Source organism: Eptatretus burgeri, chromosome 1 (genome assembly GCF_056783735.1).
Source record: "Eptatretus burgeri isolate ZD-2024b chromosome 1, Ebu_testis_v1, whole genome shotgun sequence".
Lineage (NCBI taxonomy): Eukaryota > Metazoa > Chordata > Myxini > Myxiniformes > Myxinidae > Eptatretus > Eptatretus burgeri.
Window position 1 is genome coordinate 136,039,428 of NC_140961.1, and position 18,540 is coordinate 136,057,967.

General features: G+C 48.1%; 1 protein-coding gene across 6 annotated transcripts in view; it reads right to left on the reverse strand.

The window, feature by feature from the left end:
- LOC147035510 (helicase senataxin-like) overlaps positions 1–18,540 on the reverse strand; it is a 442,380-nt gene that overhangs the window by 186,432 nt on the left and 237,408 nt on the right. For all 6 annotated transcript variants that reach the window (XR_015062693.1, XM_085899538.1, XM_085899543.1 and 3 more), the window contains 2 exons: positions 15,767–15,885; positions 13,191–13,247 (listed from right to left, as the gene is read on the reverse strand). Coding sequence is in view for 5 of the 6 variants with exons in the window: in XM_085899538.1 (XP_085755664.1) it covers positions 13,191–13,247; positions 15,767–15,885 (176 nt within the window). In the remaining variant the exon portion in view is untranslated. The remainder of the gene's footprint in view (positions 1–13,190; positions 13,248–15,766; positions 15,886–18,540) is intronic.

Sequence of the window (18,540 nt, forward strand, 5' to 3'; positions counted from 1 at the left end):
CAGGCAGTGCCAGCGAAGCCCACGGAGGAGCGCGGAGTCGGGGCACCGCCGCCATTTTGCAGCTCATCACAAGACGGGTAGGCTCCACGCAGTCTCGGCCCCAGGCCCGTCTGCCCCTTGTCGTAGAGGGTGGCCCCTTTTCTTTTGATTTTGAGTATATGTGTTGTCGGCGCCGTCTGTAAAGTAAAACTGTGTAAGTGTTGCCGTGTACTCGCGTAGTCGGTAGTAGATCTGCATTGTGTTTCTTTTGTTGCAATTGTTTTTGGTGCATAATTGTTGTATTTCTTTTACATTTGCTTTTTGTGCATAATTGTTGTAATTGTATATGTGTGCTTTCCGTTTGCCGCGGAATAAATGTGAATTATGTTGAACTGTTTTTCGCGTTTCGCTTCATCTTTTCTTTAATTGAATCTCCATCTTACTTCACGTAAAGGGTTGGTCGTGGGCTAAATGCGCCCAATAATTAATCGGAACCGTCGAGATTGAGGATAACACCGCTCGGTTATCCCGATAGTACGGAACGGGTCGCTTAAAGTGGCCCGTGTCCGAAGTCGACCTGCGGCGAGGTGCGATCGCCCGGTCTACCCTCCGTGTGGGTACTTAGGTAGGTCGAATTTGGCGAGCAACCCTATCCCACGCGGGGGGCCGATTGGCACGATCGTGGTGAGGCCGAAAGGCCCACCCGTGACTAGTTCCCGGCGTTAGTCCGAGAGGGTCACGATGGAATTGTCCGTCCGGTGGGCGACGTGCCGCGATTCGAGTTACGTGGCCGCTCGCACGCCGGCGAGCGCGAATTCGCAACAATATACATATTATTACGGCTGTGGAAATTCGCAGAGCACCATATAGGTCCTTAGATCAGTTATGCCAACAAGTTTGTGTTCAGATAGATTTCCCCACCGTTGTCTAATGGGATTTATTTGTGTAACAGGGCTGTGAATCTTCAGTTAGCCGTTTTTCTTTTGCTATCGGTATTTTGGACCAACCACAACGCCAACCACAACACCAACCACTTCACATCCCCACAGATAACGAACAGCCACCTTCACAACAACCACCTTAACCACCACCGCCCAACCACAGCACCCTCACGACCACCACAAAACACCAGCAACGCCACCATAGCGCCAACCACACCACCACCGCATTTCCCCCTCAGCACGGTTGCGAGAAGCCTGGCATTCATCGGGGGAGAACGGACGACGGCCTCACCCCTCCCCCCAACGACAAACACGTGCAGAAAAGAGGAAAGCTATGAAGACAAAAAGGAAAGGCCCCGATTCGGCGAGGAAAACGCCCTGCTTCTGGAAGCTTCACGTGCGTGCTGGAAGGGAGGAGGGCGAAAGGGAGAGGCGAAGTGCCGTGGAAATAAAAGGGACGTGCTGAACGCAAGGTCTGTCTGACGGGTCGTCGGCTGCTGGGGGTTGTGAGCTTGTGCTGAGGAGTCGCGGCAGTGGTCGCTCTTGGCACTGTTATTGGAGAGTCTCTGGAGGTGGCGGAAACGCGAGCGCTGAAGAGAAGGTCTGAGGCATGTGTGCGTGCGGACGCTAAGGCTCGAGGCTCGCTCGCTAGATCTCGCTAGCTGGATCGCTCTGGGCTCTCTGGATCGAAGGCACTTTAAGGGGGTCGGTGGTCGTGGCGGAGTCACTCAGGATCGTGTGCGAGTCACCTCTCTCGGTTGGATCGAGGAGGACTCGCGCTCGAGGATCCACCACCCGGTCACATTTTTCCTTCCTTTCTTTGTTTTCTTTGCTTTCGAATGAATGTTGTGGCGCCATGTCCGCAAGTAGAACGGCATAAGTGACTGTACATAATAAATAGACGGTATTCGCTGTTTCCTTTGCATTGTGTTTGGCTGTATAACGGCATGCGTGTTTCAACCATTTATTGCTTGATTGTATACATGTAAAATAATAAATATGCTTATTTGAATGTGAACCTGTTCGTCGTGTCATGTTCCCCATTGAACTTCCGTATTGCATTTCGGAATGGTAGCGGGCTTTTTGATAGCCGATAAAAGAATCGGGTCCAGCGAGGTCTCGCGATAATACCCCGCTCGGTTATCCCAGAATGGAACGAACCGCTTAAGCGGTTCGTGTCCAAGCAGACCTCGCTGAGGTACAGTCTCTCGGTAGGCTGCCCGCACAAATAATTAGGTATATCGACAATTCGGCGATTGACCCTGTCGCGCTCAGGTCGAATATTGACTTGGCCGTGGTGTGCGCTTGGAGCACACCCGTGACTGGTTTTCGGCGTTGTTCCAGAAAGTCGCGACTGAATTGTCCGTCCGGTGAGCATACGGCCGCGATTCGGCTAAAAGCGGCTGTCCGCACGTGGGCGGGCGCGAGTTTCGTAACACTGGTGTCGAGGAGTGAGATTCGAATCCATCCCGCCTCCAACCAAATTAATGGGAATCGGATCAAAGGTGTGCGAAGCGACCCTCTGTTCCCCCAAATTACGAGCGTTTAAATTGTTCCGATACGAAAGATGGCATATCAAGACGAACAGGGGCAGGAGGGATTAGGTATGGATTTGGAAGTATTAGAATCCATGGCCCAGGATGAGATCCCCGTGCAGGACATTAACATGCAGGATGAAATTCTCCCACAAACAACCCCAGAGCCTGAAATGGACACGGCGGCGGCCGCGGTGTATGACACCCCCCCCACCTCCTCCGTCAAAATCCTTCCCCGGTCCCCAGCGAAACTGCGACCGATGAGGACGGATCGGTTGCGTTGAGCGGAATGGCCCAGATATTAGCAATACTGGCAAGGATGGATACCAATGCACTCATTATGAAAAACAAAATGGATGAAAACGCAAAGGAAATGAAAGAAATTAAAAAAAAACATGGATGCAAATATGCAAACACTGCAGGGTGAGATGCAGAGCATGGGGCGAGGCCTGCAGGCGGGCATAATCGCAATTGCGTGCAACGAAGCGCGGACGGTGGAGTGCAAAATGGCGGCGCCACGTGTTGGAGCGAACGAGCTGGGAGGGAGTGCAACGGCTGTCCGGCCCGCGATGGAAGCGGGGGAGGACAAAATAATACGGGAGACATGTTGGACGAGACTCATAACGGCAGAGAGAGTGACGGTGACAAAGAGGAAAAAATTATATGGGTGACTGAGACGTGTACGAGACACGGAGAGACGAGGGAGATCATGAACGAGGTGACAAAAATAACAGAGACGCGGGAGATAGAAAAAGTAGAGGAGAGACTACACGATAAAGACGGGGTGAACGACGAGCACACACACATGGAGGTAGTGGAGGACAATGAGGGGGAGCTCGGGGAATGTGTCTTGACCCGGTGCAAGCAGCCGGATAGCCTCCTTCAGGAATGGAGGGAGACACTATGCATCCGTTGAAGCTGATCACGACCAGGTGGGTCCGGTCGAGCTTTGCGAGGTAGAGGGGGCGAGTGCTCTTGACGGATGCACACGAAGCTTGGGGGGTATGAAGGCCCCAGGAACCCTTGTGGTGACGCGATTCCCCATTGTGAATGTCCCAGTGTGTGTGTTCACGAGTGTGGCGAAATGTGTGCTGAAAATCGCGCATAGCGTGGGTGAAAGGTTGTGTGTGAAAGAGACCGTGTGGGTGAGTAATATGGTGTGCGTGGTTGCGAGCGAGCCGAAATGTGTGTTTTCCAGCACGCCGTGTGTAAAGGAAACACCGTGAGTGGATGAAACACCATGAGTGGATGAAACACCGAGTGTGGAAGGAACAGCGTGTGTGGTTTCGAAATGTGTGAGTGAAATGGCGCGAGTAAATGAACGGCCGTGTGTGAGAGAGACAGCGTTTGTGAGAGCGCTGTATGTGAGGGAGATGGCGGTTAACATGCGGGAACACGCAACCGCATGTCCGATTGTGAATGTCATCTCGAGGTGTGTGAGCGTCGTGGAACGAGGGAGTTTGTGCGCGAGAGTGCGACGACGACCTTGCCTGACAGTGGACAAAGGCCGAGTGGCGGCCGTAGCTGTTTCGGGGACCGTGCCGGGTTTGCACAGCAGCGCGCCCGGGGTCCGTGCTGTGCTACGCACGAGGCCCCCACATGCGTGCCTGCGCAGGTGAAACCTGGTCCAGAAACGCACACGGTGGATTAGCCGATCCCGCGGAGGGACAGAAGATAGGCTGGATATGGATTTGGACCGGACGGGTTCTCCACACGAGCGCGTTTGTAAAGCTCCGACGAGTAGAGCACATGTGTTCGCGTGGGGAACCCCTTGAAACGCGAGGCTTGCTTTGAATGCGCAGGGTGACGTCATGGCTGCACGTATGGTTGGAATCTGGCAGAAGGAAAATTCCTGCTGGATGGTACCATCCAAGAGGGACGAGGTGCGCGAAGCGCGAACAGCTGCCATGACTTCACGGGGAAAGCGCAGGTTGCGAGTTGCCACGCTAGTGTGTGCATGAAAAAAAAAGAAGCAAGCCCCGCTTCGGGTGAACAGGATTCCCGGGCAAGGGGTGGAAGACCCCACGGTCACAGGAATGGAACTAGTTTGGGGGAAGGGTTAGTTAGTTAGACCGGCTCCATGGGGAAGGAATAAGTCCTCATGGGGCCTGTGGAATGGATTAGTTAGAGGGATTTTAGGTCAGATTTAGGATGAGAAATGGGAAACGATTTTGAGGACATGGACAGACTTGTGAGTGTGTAGAGGGGACGTAGCTTAGCTACGTAGTGTTAAATGGAATGTGCTATATTGTAAGGGATGACTAGGGAGCACTAGGTAGTTAGGGGATGCAGCAAGTAGAATGGCAGTATTCACCGATGTGAGTGGTGAAATGAATGGAAACTTGGTGAGTGAATGAGGGCCAGCGGGCCTGTGTGAATGGAGTGAATGTGAAATGCATGGTGCGATGAATGATTGGGGGGAGGAGTGACTCCCACCCAAGGGACCCCGGGGTCAGTATAAAGTGAGTTAGTGGGTAAGTTAAATTTACAAAATGGAGGTCGTTTTGCTGTTGGAGGGAACATAGGCTCGAAAACCATTTGGAGGGGTGCAGGAGCCCTGTTGACGGGCTGGGAGCGTGGCTGCGAACGGTGAGTATCGCTTAGTGGGTACCCCGGGCACCGGGCTAGTCAGCCGCGGTAGGCCAAGGGTCCATGGGGGGCCGGGATAGTGTAGTGGGCAAGGGTGGGCGCGCATGATGCGGGGCACGGGGCGCCATTGGCGACGTGGGCAGTGCATTGGGCACGGGCACCCAGGGAAGGGGCCCGGGGCACCAGCCTGCCACGTGAGCATCGAGGGGGAGTCGCCAGGGAGGGCACTCCCCAGTTTTTAGGGAGCTGGTAGGCTCGGAGGCAGTTGCAGGGCCCGGGGGTGCCATAGTTGGAGAATCGGCAGAGGGTAGTTCCTGCCAAGGGAGCCACGCATCCCAGCCACGAAACCGTGCAAGGGTACGAGGTAAAATTCGAGGGCAAGGCCAGAAATTGTGAAAACAGGCAATGGGAATCTTGGTTGTTAGAACCAGCAGTTTAAGTGAGAGGCGCTTTTGAAAAGCCCCGGGGTAGTTTAAGGTTAATAAATGTTAGGGTAGTTAGGAGATGTACCCCTCCGCACCATCCATCCCTTCGCTTGTTGTGGGCCGCGAGACTCACCGTGGTGAAGTTAGATCGCTGAGATTTGAGGAGGAAATTCTGAGGCTTCATTGGGCCTCGACACAGGACGCTTGCGCTCCCTTATTCCCCTCCAGGAAGGAAACATAGGGGTTGGGAGTAGGCTAGGATGACGATAGGTTAGCCGGACAGAGCCAATAAAGGGGGTTTGGGAGACGATTTATAAAGGGGGAAATAAAAATAAAATAAAACAAAAAAATAAGATGGGGCTAAATTGGGGATTTTTTGCAAATTAAGGGAGGGGGTATGGACAGAGACAGGCAAAGGCGATAGGTTGGGAGGGAGACAGTAGGATAGGTCCGAGCCCGCCTTCCGAGTGGCCAGCACCACCGCACTCCCTCCACCAACCTCCAGTACAAGACAAGAGGCCGGCCAGTTCATCTGCGGGCTGTTTTGCTACAAGGCCTGTGCCGGTCAACTTCACCTACCGGCCCGTTTTGCTACAACGGCCTTGTCTTGCCTTGCCATGCCTTGTCTGCCTGCCTTTGCCTTGACCCCATGCCTGCTAGCCCTTCCTTGCATTTGCCCCATTCATCCATCACCATGTGCACCAGGATCATCACACGTTCTGCAGGGATTGCCCTGCAGGGAGCTACACCACAGGACTGCATTGAGCAGCCTGTGCACCGTTTTGTTTGCTTGAGTCAGTACCATTCACTGTTCTGCAGGGACTGCCTTGCAGGCAGCCGCACACGGAGACTGCATTTGTGCAGCCCGTGCACCGTTTTGTGTTCACTGTGCTCATTTCAAGGGGGAGGCCAAAGACTGCATTGGTGCGGCTGGCCACATTCCCTGTCACCTGCATTTGTTTCATGAGCCAGAGACTGCGTGTGAGTAGCCTGGCTCCCTGTTTTTCTTTTCCTGCAGAGTCCATCAGTCCTGGGCCATGGTTTAGTGGAAAATTTGTAAGTTAAGGTAAAATTGTAAATGAGTTGCTTCCCCCTGCATGTGTGTCATAGCGCCGGCAATTTAGTTAAGTCGTCTGTATGAGTGGGTTTGTTTAGTAAGTTACACAGCCCGTAGGTTATTTATTTTTGTGACACGAATACACGAAATGTCGCACTCAGGGATCCGAAGATAAAACATACTCGTGGAAACTTACACATGATGGCACACGAAAATTTGACGACTCAGGACGAGTCTGTAAAAAAGGGGAGGGGGTAGTGTTACGGCTGTGGAAATTCGCAGAGCACCATATAGGTCCTCAGATCAGTTATGCCGATAAGTTTGTGTTCCGATAGATTTCCCCACCGTTGTATAATGGGATTTATTCGTGTAACAGGGCTGTGAATCTTCAGTTAGCCGTTTTTCTTTTGCTATCGTTATTTTGGACCAACCACAACGCCAACCACCAACCACAACGCCAATCACTTCACATCCCCACAGATAACGAACAGCCACCTTCACAACAACCAACTTAACCACCACCGCCCAACCACACCACCCTCACGACCACCACAAAAGGCCAGCCACGCCACCACAACGCCAACCACACCACCACCACATTTCCACCTCAGCACGGTTGCGAGAAGCCTGGCATTCATCGGGGGAGAACGGACGACGGCCTCACCCCTCCCCCCAGCCCCAAACACGTGCGGAAAAGACGAAAGCTATGAAGACATAAAGGAAAGGCCCCGATTCGGCGAGGAAAACGCCCTGCTTCTGGAAGTGCTGGAAGGGAGGGCGAAGTGCTGTGGAAATAAAAGGGGCGCACTGAACGCAAGGTCTGTCTGTCGGGTCGTCGGCTGCTGGGGGTTGTGAGCTTGTGCTGAGGAGAGTCACGGCAGTCGTCGCTCTTGGTGCCGTTGTAGGAGAGTCTCTGGAGGTGGCGGAAACGCGAGCGCTGAAGAGAAGGTCTGAGGCGTGTGTGTGTGCGTGTGTGTGTGTGTGTGTGTGTGTGTGTGTGTGTGTGTGTGTGTGTGTGTGTGTGTGTGTGTGTGTGTGTGTGTGTGTGCGGACGCTAAGGCTCGATGCTCGCTCGCTGGGTCTCGCTCGCGAGATCGCTCTGGGCTCTCTGGATCGAAGACACTTTAACGGGGTTGGTGGTCGTGGCGGAGGCACCCAGGATCGTATGCGAGTCGCCTCTTTGGGTCGGATAGAGGACTCGAGCTCGAGGATCCACCACCCGGTCACATTTTTCCTTCCGTTCTTTATTTTCTTTGCTTTCGAATGAATGTTGTGGCACCATGTCCGCAAGTCAGGTCAGGTATGGGAGCATGTGCCAGAACAGCGCGTCGCTGCGTCCACTTTCCGCCGGTACTCCAGGGGCCTCCGTCTGGCCATCCCCCAGGCAGATGCCAGGCCCATCCCCATCTCCTTGAGATGATGGTCAACCTGCTGCAACCATGAGGCACGTGGTCGGCCCACTGGCCTCCTCCACTCATGAGACTCCCTCGCTGAGAGAATCTGGTGAGCAGGATCAGCGTCAGGAAAACGAGCCACATGTCCATACAGCCGCAGCTGACGCTCACGGACTATGCAGGTAACAAATCTCATCCGAGTCTCTCTCAGCAACCGCTCGTTGGACACAAAATCCGACCAGCGATAGCCAAGGATTCTCCGAAGAGACCTGGTACCAAAGGAATTAAGTCTCCGTCTCTGATCCTTGGTCAAAGTCCAAGTCTCGCACCCATAGAGCAAGACTGGAAGTACCAAGGACCTGAAGACTCGGACTTTCGTCCTCCCGCACAGGTACCGGCAGCGCCACACCCCATGATCCAGTGAATCCATGACTCCCCAGGCCCGACCCAGACGTCTATTGACCTCCGGCTCACAACCTGCGGAGACATGAATATCACTGCCAAGGTAAGTGAATCTATCCACGACCTCAACATCCTCACCACAAACAGACACAGACAGGACAGCAGCATCCAAGATGTCACCGAAAGCCTGGATCTTTGTTTTGACCCAAGAAATCCGTAATCCCAACGGCTCCGACTCCTCATTCAGCACCTCGAGGGCCCCAAGAGGATGTCTAAAGTCTCCGCAAAGATGACTGCATCATCTGCAAAATCAAGGTCCGAGATCTTGACATTGCCAAACGATGCACCGCAACTTGATCTCTCCGACATCCTCCCAAAAATCCAGTCCATACAAGTGCTGAAAAGTGTGGGGGCAAGTACACATCCCTGACGAACTCCAGTAACAACTGGAAATAAGTCAGAGGCGGTACCACCACACTTCACAGCACTCTCAGTACCAGAGTAGAGTTCAGACATCAGATCGATCAGTTTCGGTGGCACCCCACGAAGACCAAGAATCCTCCAGAGGACATCCCGATTCACTGAATCGAACGCTTTACAGAGATCAACATAGGCTGCAAGCAGCCCCTGCCGAAACTCTCGTCTGCGTTCAGTGAGGACACGAAGAGCAAGGATACGGTCAATCGTTGACCTCTTTGGCGTAAAGCCTGACTGCTCTGGACGCTGGTGCTCAAGCAGATGGTGGCGAACCCTATCAAGAATTATCCGAGCAAAGACCTTGCCCGGCACTGAGAGCAGCGTCTCACCTCGGTAGTTGTTGCAGTCTTGGCGATCACCCTTCCCTTTCCAGAGAGGGACAACAAGGCCCCTCTTCCAGTCAGTTGGGATGATGCCTGTGTTCCAGGCAGAGCACAAAACTGCATGCAACGACGCGAGTGCAGCATTTCCACCAGCCTTGAGAAGTTCAGCATGGATGCCACAGATCCCTGGAGCTTTGCCCCGTTTCAACTGGTTCACCGCAGCTCGTGTTTCCACAAGCGATGGTGGACCACAGTTGATTCGAGGGTCAGCAACAGGGATTGTAACACCCTTGACGTCCAACTCGACAGCTGGGGGATCAGCCTGGTACAACCGCTCAAAGTAACCGGCCCAGCGGGCCTTCACTTCAGACTCCTCTGTCAAGAGCCTACCACTCTCTGCTCGAACTGCAGTGCTCCGAGGGATGGGCTTGGATGAACGTAATGCACGCGAATTCCCCTGTAAGCGGGACGAGAATCACCTGTCCACAGGTGATGCTCTACCCCCTCACAGATTCCTCGCACATAGGCCTCCTTGTCCACCCTCAGTGCACGATACAGTTTTACGCCTCAGCTCCCTGAACAGCTCAGCTCTGCCATTCAGCCTGGCCCTGCGACTCTGGTCAATGGTATCCAGTGTCCCTTGAGAGACAAAATTCTTCTTTGCCCTGCGGTGAACTCCAAGGCATCCACCGGCAACATCAAGGACGGTGGTCTTGAAGGCGCTCCACAACTCTTCAGGACCCCCAAAGCACCCAGACCCCCCAAGTGTCCACTCAGCCTGTTCGCAAACTCCTCAGCTACTCTCTCATCCCTGAGCTTGGCAACATCCAGCCTAGGCTGGGATGGTACCATTCTCCAGGATTTAAGGTGCAGCTTTAGAGTTGCTACAACAAGCCTGTGGTCAGTATTGAGGAACTGAGCACTCCGGTAGACCCTGCAGTTCTGGATCATCCTCCAACGACCGTCAATGAGGACATGGTCAATCTCCTTTGCCACACCGCCAGCGTTGGAATACCAAGTCCAGCGATGAGCTTGTGGGCGCTGAAACCATGAACCAGCCACCCTAAGTCCATGACTTCTTGCAAAGTCAAGGAACTTAGTGCTATTCTGGTTCATAGTTCCTGACCCATGGGGACCAACACACACCTCATAACCATCCCTATCAGTTCCAGTCGATGCATTGAAATACCCCAAGACTAGAAGTGTATCTCGTCTGGGGCACTGATCAACCACAGACTCGAGTGTGGCGTAGAATGCATCCTTCACGGTAAGATCACTCGCCTCAGTCGGAGCATAAATAGAGACCAGGGAAATGACACCTAAGGAGTGACGAATCCTTAATCTCATAATACGCTCGTTGACCGGTGTTACCTCAATTATCATTGGGGTCAGCTTATTGGACACAGCTACAGCAACTCCTTGGGTATGGTAACCATCAGAGCGACCAGACCAATAGTAGGTGTAACCACCCACCATTATCTCGCCGCAATCCGGTCTCCGAACCTCAGAGAGAGCTGCAATCCCGATGTCCAAACGCTTGAGCTCAGATGATAACAGAGACAGGTGATCATCCTCTCTTAGGGATAGGACATTCCAGGCACCCACCCGAAGGGACCGCCTCAGGTTAACCCAAGGAGACCGCCGTCTGGTGGACGACACCTCAGATTGCGGGAGAGTGTGTCGGAGTGGTGCTGACCCAGGGATGTTACCCCGTGGTTTCCCTCCTATCAAAGATTGGGGGTCCCGAAGGCTTTGCCCCAATCCCATCATCCGGTGAGCTGCCCTGCGAAGGGAAGCTGCACAGGAGGTACTCCCACGGAGTGGGTTTTCAGATTTTTTTGCGTTTTTGCGTTTTGCGGAATGAAGCGTTTTACGGTGGCTGGAGTGCAAATCCTGCCACCAACCTCCTAATAAGAAGTAACCCAACTGCAGGAGGACGTCCGCAGACACAGTTGGGCACTAGATATGGATGGCCGTTGGCTCACAAGGAGCTCCTCCGCCCTTTGACAGGTTTTGTTTTTAATCCTGCTGGGTGTCCATATCCAAACACCCTCCTCACCAGAAAACCTGGTGGGGGAGACGGTTTAGTCGCCGACAACCCGACCATGGAACAGGTTAGTACAGGTTTACATGGTACCTGTAGCAGGTCACAGATCGAACCTGACCTGACCTTAACCTGAACCTGACCTGACCTGTCCGCAAGTAGAACTGTATAAGTGACTGTACAGAATAAATAGACGGTATTAGCTCTTTTCTTTGCATTGTGTTTGGCTGTATAACTGCATTTGAGTTTCACCCATTTGTTGCTTGATTATATACGTGTAAAATAATAAATGTGCTTATTTGAATGTGAACCTGTTCGTCGTGTCATTTTCCCCATTGAACTGCCGTATTGCATTTCCGAATGCTCGCGGGCTTTTTGATAGCCGATAAAAGAATCGGGTCCAGCGAGGACTCGCGATAATACCCCGCTCGGTTATCCCAGAACGGAACGAACCGCTTAAGCGGTTCGTGTCCAAGCAGACATCGCTGAGGTACGGTCTCTCGGTAGGCTGCCCGCACGAATAATTAGGTATATCGACAATTCGGCGATTGACCCAGTCGCGCGCGGGTAGAATATTGACTAGGCCGTGGTGTGCGCTTGGAGCACACCCGTGACTGGTTTTCGGCTTGTCTTTCCGGTGGGCTATATATCTCTATTATAATACCAATATATATATATATATATATATATATATATATATATATATATATATATATATATATATATATATATATATCTCTATTATAATACCAAGCTTGCACCCTAAAAACTCGGCTCGCCGTCACACAATCCCTATGAAATTGCTGTGGTACTTAGCGGACATGCCGACAATGTTTGGGAAGTCTTGGCGTTCCATAGTACCACATGATCGCGGATTATACCCGAGTGATTACGGTAGTCCTAACATATGTAACGATTGAAGAAAACAACTGTGGAAAAATTAATTCCACCGGCCATTCACTGCGTGCACACAGGCAAAAGGGCACCAAGTATGGGCACCACCCCACCTTATAATGTTATTCCTCAAATTAAAAGTATTTCAATTAAAATGTCGATTTTGGTCTTCTAGAAGCAATTATGTTTCTTTCAAAAAACCCTGCTCATTGTTAACCATTTTAAATCTGGGTAAAGAGGTGACATAAGCATTTGCACCACAAGGTTAATTTATAGCATGCTGCTTGCCAGTGGGGTTTAGATCACTTAGTTTAATATGCCTGTGCCTTGCATGCACCCACACAAACTTGATCGACAGGCTTAATTATCTGGAAAATGATCACGATAATAAAAGAAACTACATCATTACAAGATATTGACATAAAAAGCCAAGTTAATAGCATTTGAAGGGAAATGAGTGAAGTTTTCTAAAGACATGACATCAAAACAAAAGAGACGAGTAATTTGATTGCGCACAGTCGGCGGGTATGCCTCCGCTCTCCCGCACAAACACTTGAGTATTGACATATTTGACCCTTGACCTTTATCATATCTGACCCAAAATCGAATCAGTTAATTGCCCTGTCTAACTTTACCTTTGTACCAAGTTTGATGAAATTCTGTCCAATATTTCTTGAGTTCGGGCGTAAACAGTAAAATTTCAGAGTTTGACCTTGACCTTTGACCCTTGAGCTTTATCACATCTGGCCCAAAATCTAATCACTTAATTGCCCTGTCTTACTTTACCTTTTTACCAAGTTTGATGAAATTCTACAATTTGCTTCTTGAGTTATCGCGTAAACAAAAATCCGGACGGACAACTCGGAAACATAATGCTTCCGGCACCCTTGGTGCGGAGGTATAAAAAAGAAGAGGGTCCGAGTTACATTGATCAATTAACCAACGCGGTTATATTAAAAACATCACCTGTGATGACCTCGGAGCCCCTGCTCTTAGCATTTATAACAGAAGGAAGACATGATGACATCACCACAAACAAAAAGAAAACAAAAAACATTTTGATGCAAATATTTTGTTACAATCAAGTCGCAGGGAAGAAATGCACAAGAGAAAAATATTCGGGTGCTAACCTCATTTATCTCATGTATAAGCCGATCACGTTTCTTCAGCAATTTCCTTTTTCTCTCCTGTTTTGCACATACAATCCCAGGGTAACAATGGTTAGCGCCATGGCTGACTTCAGGAGGAGACAGTCTGCACGAAGCTGCACAAGGTTATCACAAATAAAACGGAAAGAAAACGCACCCATTCCTTACCTCCGAACATCATTTGTATGCTACACCGAAATAAAGCTTATCATTACATTTGACAGAAAACTTGTCATCAGGTTAAAAATAGTGGACATATCGCCATTATAAAATAAACAAATAATTTGCTCAATTCATTTTTGCTGCATCGCTTCACGGCAATGGTATCACATGGTGAGTTTATCCAGATCACTCAGCGTTCACGACACGACTCCCATTGGCAGTCTGAAGTCATGCACGTTTCTTTCATAAAAATGATGATTTTTTTTAATTTTGTTTACCCACAAGTCAATGCGACACGTTGGTACACAAATATGTCAATGAAATGATGAGATGCTCCATTTTGAAATTCAAAAAGGACATTCGATGAAAGCTGTAGTTAATACAAATCAGAAAAGTGCTTTCAATATGGTCAGGTAACCTGTTCCTAAGTGAAAATGGAAAGAAAAAGAAAAATTTGACGAGTGTCTCGACTGCTCGACTCACTCTGCCAAAGCTTTACCATCCCAGCTTGCATTGTAATCGAGGCAGATAAGGATACAATTTGGACTTGACAGTGTGTCTCAATGGCTATCCCTACAGGTGCTACAAATCTGTCTTTATCTACTTGTGCTTGAACCGTTTCAAGTTTAATCTCCATCGATCAAGGTTGATCAATGTTCAAGTATGTGTTTTACACAGATCGAGAGAGACACAACAACAATCAGAAACTGGACAAAAGATAAAACTTTTCAGTAACTTCAGATGTTTGCATGAATTACAATCATGTTCTTTCTGTAGAGTGGCAGTGGTTTCTTTAAATCTCTAATGTTGACAATCATTTGCAGGAAATATTTCCTTTTAAAATCATATTATGTATAGTGAGTGTGTGTTCGTTTGGCTTGTATGCACCCCTTCAACTGCTGGATGGAATGAGTTAAAAACTGCTGGTTGTACTCAGAGTACACAGGAGGGTTTTAGGAGGTAAAAAAAATTTTAATACTCATGGAGGCTCAGGATGGGGAGAGGACGCCAATTCTCACTATGTAAACGTGTATCGTATAACGTCGCTCCCGTCGTGGGGATTACAAGTCATCCCGTTCATAATTCTGGGTACAATTTACCTGGCCGTAAGGATGGGTTCTTCGCGAGTCTATTTTAATTAGTTATGAGAAATTGTGTGTTACTTTCCTCCATTCGTTAACTGTGTGACCACTAGGAAATATTATTCAGCAATTTTGAAACTAAAATGTAATTCCATGCATTTGATACAGCCATAGATTACACATGTACGAGTGTGTATATGTATGATTCACTTCGACTCAGTCAATCCCGTGCTGATCAGCACAATGGGCAGCCTATTGTCACCAAAATTGTCCATCACTTGCCAATCATTGTGTATCTTTCCACACAACTCCAATTAGATCCGGATCTTGTTCGACCGTACTACTCCATGAGGGATGTGGTCTTCCTTTGCATATTTTTTCCATCTTTCGGTGTCCATAACTGTTTGTTTCAGAATTCTCGAATCATACATTCTGAACAGGTGTCCAGTGCAGCACATAAGATATTCATATATTGCAAATGCAACACTGATTGGTTCGGTTGGTGTTTGTTCTTTGGTACACTTCCGTATTTCTTATTCTATCCAGATCTCTAAAATGCAATATGTTGTACAGGCAAAGTTGATGAAAGGCATTCGGTTTTCTTGTCATGATTTTTGTCAGTTGCCAAGTTTCACTTTCATTGAAAAGCAGAGACAATTAAATGGGTTTGCACAATCAAATTTTAGTCCTCAGACTGATTTTCTTCTTGTTCCATCTTTTGAGATTTCCAAAACACTTCCAGATTTAACGAGGGCTCCGATCAGAGATCCATAAGTGGACAATGAACTCTTGTTTTTTTCTTTTTCTTTGCAAGAGGTCATAATTGAATGGTAAAGGGCATTGTAATAGATCTGCCACAGATTATAAATGTGGACGATAAAAAGGTGAACATTTATGTTCAAACAAAAATTTACAAAAATGGCTTGGTGGTCCAGGAGTATGAATCTCCCTTGGGGTGCAAAAGGCCCAGGTTTCGAATCCCGGCCAAGCCAAATTCAAATTTTTGGGCTTGCGCTTCAAAAAGCGGGACACCAAGAGAAAACACTTAATGCCGCTCTCCAGGAACCATAAAAATGCAGTTTTTTTGTTTTTCAATTGCAGGTGAATTAATCGATATTTCACTCGAGATTAATAGTTTGTGGTGTGCCACGACACACACACACACACACACACACACACACACACACACACACACACACACACACACACACACACACACACACACATACACACACACACAACTGTTCACTGGACATTTTTTAATACTTTTAATGGTTTCATCAAGTGGCACTCAATTTGCATTGTTATTCTGACCTCTTCAATCTCAGAAAGAGATTGCACTGAAGCCTGAAACTGCTTGAAGGCTTCAATTTCCTTCTTCACCAAAGAATACTGACCATGCAGGTTCTGCAAATGTTTGAAATTTATGGCTTCTGCAGGTAAAAATAATAAAAAGAAAGACAGAAAGAATAAAACTTGCAATCAATCTTTCACGATCACAAACATACCCAAATCATCAATGTTATAATCAAAAGCCATGATAAATATAAACTTGTGTAAATGCACAAAAAAATGCCGACTGGTACATTTATAAAATTGCTACATTTCTTTAAAATAGGCCCAGCACTTAATTCCTCCATCCATCAAGAAGGTCGTCCCAGCCTACTTCAGGGCTGGTGACATATTATGTATGCAAATGTGGAGTGGTGTAGGGGAAAGGTAAATATAATTCAAATCAAAATGTACAAAAACAACAAAAATAGTGAAAGGAGGTTACGAAGAGCCAATGGGATTTATAGTTTTGCATGCACATGCAGGTTCACCCTTCATACAAGGATGGGTCACATTTAACATCGACAGAGAATCATCAGCGCACTGAGCAGCAAATCATCAATAAACTGTAACAGACTATGTTTTGCACCAAAAATTAGTCCTCATCTCACTTGCTGCAATCTTCATTTTCAGAAAGCGAATTTAAAAAGCAGGAAACACATGATTATGGGTATTAGTTACTAACACTAAAAAGACGAATTCCTTCGAATAAAAACTTTTTTTTTTAACTTCAAAAAAAATTATTGAAATCGAGGTCGGTTTAACCCTGACAATGGCAACACAAATGAAAAACACCATCCTTTCTCTAATCCACTCCTCTAAATTATTTGCCAATAGTCATGGGTGTATAAGACAACAAATGGTAAGGAGGAGTAAGGGGGGGAGGGCAGTTGCAATTGGATGCATTTATGCATGTCAAGTTCATGTCTAGGAACCAAGTACCAAAGTATATAAACTAACAAATTATGATTTCTACATTAGTGAGCAATGATATATATATATATATATATATATATATATATATATATATATATATATATATATATATATATATATATATATATATATATGTCTGTGTGTTTGTCTGTCTGTCTCACACACACGCACGCACGCACGCACGCACGCACGCACGCACGCACACACACACACACACACACACACACACACACACACACACACACACACACACACACACACACACACACACACACACACACACCTGGGATTTTTATCTGATGCACAGAAGACCCTTGGGACTGTGGAAAACCTTTGACAACCTCTTGTTCGAGTCATGCCATGATGAACATTCGTGCGCAAGTGAGGAGTTCCAGTGCAGTCGACCAGGATGTCTCAAGTAAGCTTCCCAGTGAACATGGAGCACCCAGTGAACTCCCCTCCAAGAGGGTGCACCCCAGATAAGATAACTGGAGTACTCGCTCATACAAATCAACGAGGAACTTAACAAGTCCCCAGAATAAATGGGCAAGACCGTCTCGGCGATCCTTGGTCGTTTGGTGCTGAACTCCCATTGACGAAAATCTGATGATCAAGCCTTCAGTGTAGTAAAAGCACCATGCCCCAACCCCAAATGGATGGCCTGGTCTTGGCAAGACAATGACAATGACCAAGCCATGCAAGGTCCATTAGGGTGTCCATTCCAGAGCGCCAAGGAATGTCGACTTGCTCAAAGCCGATGCAACAGAGGCAATGATTTCTCGAGGCTTGAAAAGTATAGCTTTTCAAGCCTCACTGAGCAATTGCAACATTGGGGACAGCAATATTGGGTCTGCAGACAGAGATACTCCCACAGCTGTGAAAAAGAAAAGTGCCTTGAGGTGGTTGGGCCCCTGCAGTAGTGCCATGAGGAACCAAAAGGACTCCCGGACACAGCATACGGTTTCATTAGCAAAAGCAAAGCAGCGCAAATGCAAAGACAGCACGTGGTTGAAAATAGATGCTTTTGTCTGTCGAGACAAAATTACAGGAATTGCAAGGAAATTTTTGCACAGGAGGAGACCATTCAACCCATCATGCCTGCACCACACCAATACCATATTTAATAAATCCATCAATTCCCCTTCCCTTCATGTGCAGCATTTTGGCTGCTGCACTGGTACTCATTTTGCCGACCTCGGAAGGATGACAGGCTGAGTCAACTCCCTGGTGTTAATTCAGCGGCCAATGGGGCTTGAACTCAGACCCTAGGATCCCAAGCCACCACCCTAACCGCTAAGCCAACACCAAGTTAATCATGCATCGATAAAATCTTGTAATGTGCTGTAATGTAATGTGCTGTGTACCCATTGCATGAAGCAAAAGGCAAATTGACAAATTGTAGGTGATAAAACCAATGGAGACTGACCACGATTGAATCAACACTGTTTGACATTTTCAAACGACTTCACTTCTGTCAGTGAACCAATAACTTTATTACAGGGCACTTGATTAATTGCAAAATATCCAGTCGCCAATGTTTTTAACTTTCTCCAAAACTAAACGGTAACATTTTCACAAAACTGCAAAATGTATCCATGTGGTGTTCATTGTCAAGTGTTCGAAACTTTAAACCTATCGCGGGTTGAGAGACATAATGTTGTAACTGAAAATTTCCATTTCCTGCAAATTGCTAAATAATGGTGTTGAAAGACATGAGAGCCATTTTATTCAATTTCGCCAAAAATGCAGTTACAACATTATGTCTCTCAACCCTCGACATGTTGTTGGCCATGATAGGATGAAAAGGTCACGGTAAATTC